At 41.1% G+C, this 10,424-nt stretch overlaps 2 protein-coding genes across 3 annotated transcripts in view; one reads left to right on the top strand and one right to left on the bottom strand.

Moving 5' to 3' along the window:
* Positions 1-16: 16 nt before the first annotated feature.
* LOC104798408 (protein NRT1/ PTR FAMILY 5.2-like) lies at positions 17-3,817 on the bottom strand. Its single transcript, XM_010520478.2, is given in 6 exon segments — positions 17-1,518; positions 1,607-1,824; positions 1,971-2,251; positions 2,254-2,272; positions 2,974-3,191; positions 3,583-3,817. Coding segments are annotated over 6 exon segments (1,734 nt in total). The 5' UTR covers positions 3,695-3,817; the 3' UTR covers positions 17-632.
* Positions 3,818-4,486: 669 nt separating this feature from the next.
* The window catches only part of LOC104798407 (guanylate-binding protein 1), a 6,860-nt gene continuing 922 nt past the window's right edge, over positions 4,487-10,424 (top strand). The window contains exons 1-14 of one of the 2 annotated variants that reach the window (XM_010520475.1): positions 4,487-4,874; positions 5,477-5,638; positions 5,855-5,920; positions 6,035-6,178; positions 6,275-6,388; positions 6,592-6,693; positions 6,810-6,995; positions 7,375-7,464; positions 7,536-7,670; positions 7,835-7,957; positions 8,133-8,218; positions 8,319-8,931; positions 9,043-9,120; positions 9,467-10,419. In XM_010520475.1, coding sequence (XP_010518777.1) covers positions 4,599-4,874; positions 5,477-5,638; positions 5,855-5,920; positions 6,035-6,178; positions 6,275-6,388; positions 6,592-6,693; positions 6,810-6,995; positions 7,375-7,464; positions 7,536-7,670; positions 7,835-7,957; positions 8,133-8,218; positions 8,319-8,931; positions 9,043-9,120; positions 9,467-10,419 — 3,128 coding nt within the window. In that variant the 5' untranslated portion in view covers positions 4,487-4,598. Of the gene's footprint in view, positions 4,875-5,476; positions 5,639-5,854; positions 5,921-6,034; positions 6,179-6,274; positions 6,389-6,591; positions 6,694-6,809; positions 6,996-7,374; positions 7,465-7,535; positions 7,671-7,834; positions 7,958-8,132; positions 8,219-8,318; positions 8,932-9,042; positions 9,121-9,466 lie in introns of both variants that reach the window. The other variant, XM_010520477.1, reaches the window with a different exon arrangement.

The following is a 10,424-nucleotide window of genomic DNA, read 5'->3' as shown; positions in this document are numbered from 1 at the left end:
CAAAACACATCGTCGTGTACTTTGCTCTGTAGTATGACGGCCTGCGGTGTCTTATCGAATATCGCCTTCTGAATTTCTCAATTGGGCGTTGAATGATCTGGTACTTGTTCCATACGAAGCACCAATGATGTTGATTTGTGGATCATTGGATGTTTCTTTTTTCCGATTGATAAGCGAAAAAGAGCTGAAACCATGGGAGAGGGGAAATCGAGGGCAAAGCCTGCTCCTAAGAAACGGATGGTCAAGCTTGAAACAGTATTCAGCTGTCCCTTCTGCAACCATGGAACCAGTGTAGAATGTCGGATGTAAGTCCATTGGATTATGGACTCGTCTCTCCAAATTTCTCGGAGATTGGCATGATCGGAATTGTAGAAGTATTGATATTAGTATTTCAGCTGGTTAGTACAACGCCATCGAAGACGAAGCCGAGCAAGAAGAAGAAGAAGAAGATGCAGAGGAAGAGGAAGTACAGCTATTGAAATTTTGATTTTAGCTGATTAGTAGAATCTGTGTTTTAATCTTAAATCATGTTTCGGCTCTAATCCTTTCCTTTTAACTTATGTTTCTGTCCAAAATACTCAAAATACGTAAAAAAGACATTTATATTTATAATGATCCAAGTCACAGTATTACTATGCCTTGTTTCCAGGTTCCTGATCATTTCCTCCGACACTCATCATCATAGGCTCTTCCTGTTTGGCATCAATGGAATCCGAAACCTCGGCTCTGTATCTATAAAACCGAACCACGACCAAGAACAGGATGAAGTTCGCCAGATTCAGGACCACGAAGAACGTGTAGTAATAATCGAGCCGAGACGCGTTCAGATTGTTCAGAATCCAGTCACGTCCACGTTTCTTTGTAATCTTGGAGACAGTGGAGAGCAAGAAACTGCTGAGGAAGTTGCCGACGGCCAAAGTAGTGGTCGAGTACGAAGTCCCGAGACTCTTCATGCTCTCGGGGGCTTGGTCGTAGAAGAACTCGAGCTTCGCGACCTCGAGAAAGGCGTCGGCAATACCCATCAATACGAACTGAGGGAGCAACACGAAGATCGTCAATGGCAGCTTGGCCTTGGCCTGATCAACGAACCCGTTTTCCGCAGCGACCTTGAGCCTGTACCTCTCGGTCACAGAGGCAACGATCATGATGATGATGTGAAGGATCAAGCCGATGGCCATGCGTTGGAGGAGAGTGATGCCACGGGGGTTTCTGGTGAGTTTTCGCATGAGCTTGACGAAGAAACGGTCGTATAGAACGATGAAAAGGAGCATGGAGAAGGTGACGAAGGCCGAGAGGCTGGCGGGAGGGACGCTGAAGCTGCGGGTGAGACTTCGGTCGAGGGTGGGGCCCTGTTTCACGAACAGGGTGTTGACTTGGGCGAGCATTGTGCTCGGGACAAAAGTCACGAACAGAACGGGTAACATCCTCAGCATCTGTTTGGTCTCTTCCACTTCTGTCACTGTGCAGAGACTCCATTGATGCGTTTTTTCTGTTTTCACCGAAGCTTTGTCCAAGAATCTACATCACAGATTTTGATTGATCATGAGAGAGAGGAGATTATCAAGAGAGAAATCTGTACATGAGAATGTGAAGCAAAAAAAAGCACCTGAGAGTGGGAGTAGAAAGATAGTGGTTGGAGTCGGAGGGTAAGGGAAGATGGGCGTTTCGAATGGCGGAGACGATGACTCGAGCCATGGTGGCGAAGGGGCTGCTTCCTGTCGGTACCTTGTGCCGGTAAAAAGGAGTACCCATCACGAATATCGTGATTGATATCCCCAGTCCCATTGTCGGAAGCCCGTATCCCAATGCCCATCCCACGTTGTCCTGTCCCATCATTCCACAATCATCGTCCAATTAATTCGAGTTATTCCACAAAACAATTGTTAACGAAGACCTATCATATAGATTTAGGGAAAAAAAAATCTGAATTTCGGATAACCAACACTGAGATCTAGAAGATAGATAAGTACCTGGACGTAGACGAGAATTGTGTTGGCAAAGAGAGTGCCGAAGAAGATGCTGAACATCCACCAATTGAAGAAGGAAGATTTCATTGTCTTCTCCATGGGATCGAAGTCGTCGAACTGGTCGGCTCCTATCGTCGATATGTTCGGTTTGGTGCCGCCTGTCCCGACGGCCAACGTGTACAGTGCTCCGAAGAACACTGCCGTTTGCAACGTGGATGCCTTCTCGCATTCTTGAACGTTGGCGGCCGTGCATGCCGGTGGTTTCAGGCTCGGAAGTGACACGATAATGTCAGTGCCACCATCCCCTATCATCACCATCATCGTCATCAGATCGTTTCAAGCCCATCTACCAATGTGTTAAATTAAAACCCCATAAAAAACGAACTTGAACCAGTGTCTTCGTATATTTCTTTTACAAAACACATCAGAATTTTAGTCTAATACATTTCTTTCTACGTGGATTTTATTTGGGTTTTCAACCTTTGATAGTATTTGTAAATATAAATTATTTTTTCTATTTAAAAATATTCGAAAACCGAAATGGTTAAAAATGTTTTCATTCTCCCCCCCTATCAGATCATTTTAATGGATGCACGTCGTTTGGATCGTGTGTGTGTGTATATATATAGTTTTAGGACATTTTGATTATAAAAAGAAACTATATCTGCAGAGTAAATGACAAAAATAAATAAATAAATGCATAGTTTGTCCTTTTTGTTCCTTCTTTGGTGGTTGGACTTTATACGAATGGTTCTTATCATTATCATGTCAACGTTGACATCTATAATATATACTTCCTCTCATCTTTCATTTTCCCACGGCATTATCATAAAGATAGAAAAAACAAAAGAGAGAAGAAAGTAAGTGCGGTCGCTACAGCTCCTTTGAAAATCACATGCACATTATTGTTCTACTATATCATGGTCTCCTTTTTTTAAAGTTTATATTATAACCTTATATATTATATTATATATATAAAGAGAATGTTAAATATAAATAAGTGTACCGAGAAATAGATAGCGGAAGAGATGAGGAAGGTGAGGTAGCGGCCGAGGTGGGCGTCGGCCACGTAGGCGCCGAGGATAGGAGTGAGCCAACTCGTGCCGACCCAGTTGGTCACGTTGTTCGCCGACTCGACGGTGCCTTGGTGCAACTTGCTCGTCATGAATATCACCAGATTGCTCGATATCCCATAATATGCCATCCTCTCAAATACCTCGTACACTGTTTTACAGTTTCCCACTGAATTATATATCATCCATGAACACCAAGATTAATTATCCTATGTCTTTTGACGTATAAATTTTCATTTTTGGTGGGATTTTCCGAAAAAAAAACAAAAGGAAATAAATCTTTTGGATATTTGAACATATATATCATATATGTATATTGATAGGATATGGATAAGGCATTAAGATTACTATATATATATACGAGTGTTTGGAATTCTTCTAGCCAAAATAACACATAAATCCAGTGGCATACTCACGAACATATGTACTAATGGATTTACGGTAGCTGACAGATCATATATATATATGTGTATAAGCATTGTGATTAGATGCTTAATCACTGTAATCAACGTTTCATGGATTGATGATGATATAACACATACCGACAATAAAGGAGCAAGCTTTCCAACGGCCTCTTCGGGATCTTCGGACACGATTTCCTTTAAGATCCACCGTTCCATCTCTTGTGTAATCGTCCACTTCTTCAACTGTCATGCCTTTTTGTTTCTTCTTTTCTTCTCTCTCTCTCTCTCTCTCTCTCTCTCTCTCTCTCTCTCTCTCTCTCTCTCTCGGATTGGGTTGTGGAGGTTCTTCTCCGCAAATTATATGTATGTGTGATCTCTTGTTATGTGAAGAGTTGACTCTTGGTCTACTCATATACCCAGATATATAAAAATATATATATATATATATATATATATGTATACAGCCAAATAAGAGAGCAAAATAGAATCTTAGGCTCCGAATGGTAACATCGCTAAACCGGTTGGTATAGAATCTTTATTCACCATAAAGTTACAATTGATTATGGAATATACGGATTGAGATTCTGGTTGATCTAAAAAATCTGGAAACAATTAGACACTCCGAATCGTATCTTTAACACCGTTCAAAAATTATATGACAAATAATTATAAAACCTTGTTTACCTATGTATAGTATATACGCACGTGTCTATTTGATTTGTATAAGTGTGTAACAATTTACAATTATCCAGAACATATTGTCGGCGTTCCGTCCGAATATATTGGATGGAAGTTAAGGTTCACATTTATAGTATATGATGTACTAATATCGTTATGCTGCTTCTATTACATTTACGTCCATTTTAAGCACGAATTATCGGAATTTGGAAAAATGGGTCGTAATTTAGGCCTTTATAGCCTTAAGCCCAATACACAAAGCCCAACTTCCCCGAAGAAGATTAAAAGGACGAAGTTGCCCCTATCAAGTGTATAAAACGGTCATTTCATGCGTCACCCTGGCTGTCTTCCCTTTTCTTCTCTCTCCGCTTCGAACGGTCACTATCCCCCTTAGTAAATTTGAAGTGCAAACGCAGGTTTGGGCGGAAGAAAAAGAAAAACGAATCGGAGAGGCGGAACCCGAGAAGTTTTCCGAGATGATGAGAATTTTTGGACGAGGAGGGAAGGATTCTCCCTCTGATTCGGCTTCTCCGTCGTCCGAATCTTATCCTTCGCCGCCTTCTGCGGCGGCGGCGTCGTCCTCTCCGGTGACGGGGCCCGCGAGGCCGATTCGACTTGTTTACTGTGATGAGAAGGGGAAGTTTCGAATGGATCCCGAGGCCGTTGCTGCGCTGCAACTCGTGAAGGAGCCGATTGGAGTTGTTTCTGTGTGTGGCCGTGCTCGACAGGGCAAGAGCTTCATCTTGAATCAGGTTTGGTTTTGTATTCTTTGAATGAGGTTTTGGAGTTCGTTTTTGAGTTTGCAGCGGTGTTCTGCTTGTTTGGTTTACCGAGTTTTAAGGTCCAGGGTTTGTTATGGATATGGAGTTTTTTTTTTGTCAAATTAGGTTTTATGCTCTACATTTCGAGTTTATTTCTTAGTCTTTGATAAATATTGGGAAATTTTTAGATAGTATTGATATAGACCTACTGTTTTCCTTGCGAACACATAGGCATTGGCGATAAGTATCTGTCTCCCAGTTCTTTCGGTCTTTTATGGTTGTTATTAGCTGTAAAGAGTGCTCTCTTGACGTTTATAACTTTGTTAATGTTGTCTTTGTAAGTTCTTTTAGTTATGAAATGCCGCATTGGTTTTGGGCTGTCTGCAAATTGTACTTTAGCATATTTTTTTCATTAGCAAAGACTTTGTTTATGGTAATATGGTTTTAGCCTCATAATGCCTTTCTTTGCTTTTGCATCTTTTAATCATGATACATGTTATTTTCTTTCCGCCGAAACTTTAATTTCATGTCTTTACTTTTAGCCTGCATCTTTTGGTTATATGTAAGATATTCAATGTTTTTGCTATTCGTAGCTTCTTGGACGCAGCAGTGGGTTTCAGGTGGCATCAACACACAAGCCATGCACGAAGGGGCTTTGGCTGTGGAGTGCTCCTCTGAAGAGAACAGCTCTTGATGGAACTGAGTATAATCTTTTGTTGTTAGATAGCGAAGGGATAGATGCATACGACCAAACGGTAAGTAAGAAGTTAATATCTACGGAAAAAACAATTGGTTGCTTGTGTTTCCTCCTGGCATTTTTATGAAACATTTTGTTCCTCAGTTTTTGCATGACAAAGATTTATGATCAATTGTTGCTTTTATACTTTAATATGCATAATGTGTTTGTTTCTTTCAGCTCCAATTTTCTTTTTGTCAGCATATGCTGATTGACCTCCGTTCTCTTGCTGCAGGGTACATATAGCACTCAGATATTTTCATTGGCGGTTCTTTTGTCCAGCATGTTCATATACAATCAGGTTGGTACATCTCCCAATTTGAACTTTGTTTTTTAGGTCTGCTTGGGCAGCTCCTCTTCTTTACATAATACTTTTTCCTGGCTTAGATGTGCATCTCTTTTGGCTTTATGTTAGATGGGAGGTATTGATGAAGCTGCACTCGATCGTCTCTCTCTTGTAACTGAAATGACAAAGCATATCCGTATAAAAGCCTCTGGAGGAAAGAGTTCAGCCTCCGAGCTTGGACAATTCTCCCCCATCTTTGTCTGGCTTTTGAGGGTAATCTGTTTGGAATTGTTTTTACCTTGTTTATGGAGATCGATTGTGTTCATATTGTTGCTATGGAGTTTAAAACTATTAGATTTATACTTGTAGGACTTCTATTTGGATCTAGTGGAAGATAACCAAAAGATAACACCCCGTGACTATTTGGAACTTGCATTAAGGCCTGTTCAAGGTGGTGGGAAGGATATTGCTGCTAAAAACGAGGTAATCATTGTATTTGCCTGTAGATCTCTAGTATGCTTAATTGAACCCCATTTTGGTGGTTTGATCCTCCTTATTGCACGTGTAGCTTACTATTGGTCAGCTGCCATTATTTTTCTTAAAGCTGTTCTGGGTGTCGTTTTAATTTAATTCTTACGCTGGAATGCTTATTAGTCAATGTAAATTGAAATAAACGGTCTTTGCAGATCCGTGATTCTATCCAAGCACTATTTCCAGATCGAGAATGTTTCACCCTTGTGAGACCTTTGAGTAATGAACGTGAGCTCCAGAGACTTGATCAAATATCGGTTAGTATCATTCTATGCATGTCCAGTCTGTTATAGTTTTCTTCTGTGATTGTGTCGATCTTTATTTATTGATTTGTTGTATATAATACTGAATATCCCTGTGCTTCTCTAATCAGTTGGACAAATTGAGGCCTGAATTCAGAGCTGGCTTGGATGCATTGACCAAGTTTGTTTTTGAGAGGACAAGACCCAAGCAGGTAGGGCCAACTGTGATGACAGGTCCTATTCTTGTTGGTGTTACTCAGTCGTATCTGGATGCTTTGAACAAAGGTGCAGTGCCCACCATAACCTCCTCCTGGCAGGTTCGATCCCCCTTGCCTCTGGAAGTGTTTATTTGTGGAAGAATTGCAGTCTAAAGCCAATAGTAGCATAAACATTTGTTTCCTCGAATGGTACTAGGTGATCCGAAGCTAGAATAGGATAGTCTTGGATATTTGCTTCACTTGGAAATGTACACAGTTTTCTGATAAATATAGAATCCTGTTATCAGTGATTAAATGTGGTTGTTTGAAAAAGTTTCCCTCTTGTTGTAGAGTTAGGGTGGACATGCGTTTTCCTTTTGGTACTTTAAGCTGTATTAAGGTTTGTTTGTGGTGTACCTAGTAATGCTTTATGAAGATTGTTTATTGCAGTCTTGCAGATACTTTCATACAATGACATCTCTTTACCATTGCTTTGTAGAGTGTTGAAGAAGCTGAGTGTCGAAGAGCTTATGATTCTGGTGCAGAAGCTTATATGTCTGCTTTTGACCGATCAAAGCCTCCGGAAGAGGTATGTACTATTTTCTTGTTTGTCTCATTAGTCTAAATTGCTATATCATTTTCAAATGTTGCTGCTTGTAGGGTATGCTGAGGGAAGCGCATGAAGAAGCAGTTCAGAAAGCCTTGGCTGTGTTTAGTGCCAGTGCTGTAGGGGCTGGTTCAGCAAGGAAAAAGTACGATGATCTCCTCCAAAAGTTTTTCAAAAAGGCATTTGAGGTGATGGGTTCAGAAACATTCATTCAGCAAGAATTAGTTGTTCGTCTTAAGAAGTCATTAACGAAATGATCATTGAAGATAATTTTACTTTCTCAATCTTCGTATGCAATGCTCTCTCTTACTGTCATTTGTTGATAGATACTGACTATCTGTTACTGATCCAGGATTATAAAAGAAATGCTTTCATGGAGGCAGATTTGCGGTGTAGAAGTACCATCCAGAGCATGGAAAAGCGGTTGAGAGCTGCTTGCCATGCCTCTGATGCCAGTATAGACAATGTCGTTAAGGTACATTATCAAACTTCTGGTTGTTGTTTTCCAAACGGGCCACCATATATCGTCTCTCTCAATGCATGCAGTTACTAGTAAAGTTTTTAATATGCATGGAAGCACTCTAGAATTTGAAAGGGTTAATTGGATCATTAGGCGTACATGTTATTCATGTCAATATACTGTGTTGCAGGTATTAGAAGTTCTATTCTCAGAGTACGATGCGTCCTGCCATGGCCCAGGAAAATGGCAGAAACTTGCTGTATTCTTGCAACAAAGGTTTTTCTATCATTTTCAACCCACTGACTTTCATTTACGTCTATGTTTGTTAGATGATTCATTCGAGTCTTTCTCTTGTTGATCCTGTTTAAACATACAGCTTGGAAGGCCCGATATATGATCTCACCAAAAGGCTTATAGATAACATTGCTTCGGAGAAGAGTTCGCTTGTGCTGAAATGTCGTTCCGTTGAAGACAAGATGAAGCTCCTTAGCAAGCAATTGGAGGATAGTGAGAAATACAAATCGGAGTACCAGAAACGTTATGATGATGCCATCAATGATAAGAGGAAGCTGGCAGATGAGTATACAAACCGCATAACTAATCTGCAGGGTGATAACAGTTCATTGAAGGAGCGATGCTCTACTCTGTTGAAAACACTAGATTCTGCCAAACAAGAGATTACAGAGTGGAAAAGAAAATATGACCAGATTGTTTTGAAGCAGAAAGCGGTTGAAGATCAGGTTACTTCAGAAATAGAAGTTCTCAGGTCACGGAGTACAGCTTCTGAAGCAAGGCTTGCTGCAGCTAGGGAACAAGCAAAGTCTGCTCAAGAGGAGACAAAGGAGTGGAAAAGGAAGTGTGAGTTTGCTGTTAATGAGGCGAAATCTGCTTTCGAGAAAGCTTCCTCAGTGCAAGAGCGTTCAAGTAAGGAAACCCAGTTGAGGGAAGATGCTCTTAGGGAGGAATTTAATTGCACATTGGTTGAGAAGGTAGCTTCTCTATCTCTGTCCTCTTTTTAACTAACTATTAGGATGGACATTTCATATTTCTCTCTATCTGGGCTGGGACTATGAATAATTCGCAGTGTTATTGAACTGCAGGAAGAGGAAACAAGGGAGAAGGCAACAAAACTCGAGCAAGCTGAGCAGTCGTTGACAACTCTAAGACTAGAATTGAAGGTGCGGTTTTTTGAATTAAATATTTCTGTTTATTTTGATCTTCCAAACTATCTTACTCTCATCCAATTGGATGCGTTTGCTCCCCTTTTGTATGTATGTGCATGTTTCTAGTTCTGCAAATTTTAGGGAAGATAGAAGTGACATTCATCCATTATTCTAACAACTCTTTTTTTTACACATGTATACTATACGCGGTGCACAAATCTATCCATATACAACTGGATACTCATAGTCTCATGTATATCAGTATATGTAATCGTGCGTTGTGTTTAAGATCATTGAATCAGTTGAGCATTTCTTTTGGAACGTGTCTTAGGTTATGTAATTTGTCTTTTTGCATTTGCAGGCAGCCGAGTCAAAACTTGAAAGCTTTGATGTAGAGACATCATCACTAAAGCTAGAAATTAGGGAGTTGGTTGATAAGTTGGAAAGTGCTAACACCAAGGTGCTATCATATGAACGAGAGGCCTTAATATTAGAGCAGGAGAAAATCCATCTGGAGCAAAAGTACCAGTCCGAGTTCCAAAGATTCGATGAGGACCAAAAGAGATGTAGAGCTGCTGAAAGAGAAGCTAAACATGCGACTGAACTGGCAGACAAAGCTCGAGCTGAAGCTGTCACCGCCCAGAAGGAGAAAAGCGAGATTCAGAGGTTGGCAATGGAAAGACTGGCTAAGATCGAAAGAGCCGAGAGGCAAATGGAGAATCTAGAGAGACAGAAAACCGATATGGAGGACGAGTTGAGCAGACTACGTGTATCTGAGATGGAAGCCGTCTCAAAAGTAGCTGTTCTCGAGGCCAGAGTCGAGGAACGAGAGAAAGAGATAGAATCGTTGTTAAAGAAAAGTAACGAGCAGAGGGCTCACAACGTGAAATCACTGGAGAAGCTGCTGGATGAAGAAAGAGAGGCACATATAGCTGCAAACAGAAGAGCAGAAGGTCTTTCTCATGAGCTGCAAGCTGCACAGGCAAACCTCGACCAGCTTCAACAAGAACTCGCCCAAGCAAGGTTGAAAGAATCAGCACTCGACAACAAAATCAGGGCCACGGCTTCCACACGTAGAAAGCGGACAAGAACAGAAGAAGAAGATGATACGGGTGGCGTCGGATCTGACATGGAAACGAGCGAAGGAGTCAACACGAGGTCGACTAAGAAGACGCGAAGCAGCGCGGCGATCAACACCCAGACAGAGGAGAGCGGGCAAAGCCAGCAAAACAACGGGGAAGAGGAGGATTACAGGAAGTTCACAGTGCAGAGGCTGAAGCAGGAACTGACAAAGCATGATTTCGGGCATTTGCTGCTGA

This window comes from Tarenaya hassleriana, unplaced genomic scaffold (genome assembly GCF_000463585.1).
Source record: "Tarenaya hassleriana unplaced genomic scaffold, ASM46358v1 Cleome53, whole genome shotgun sequence".
Classification (NCBI taxonomy): domain Eukaryota; kingdom Viridiplantae; phylum Streptophyta; class Magnoliopsida; order Brassicales; family Cleomaceae; genus Tarenaya; species Tarenaya hassleriana.
Note: the sequence above shows the minus strand (reverse complement) of the source record. Positions and strands in the feature narration are given on the sequence as shown.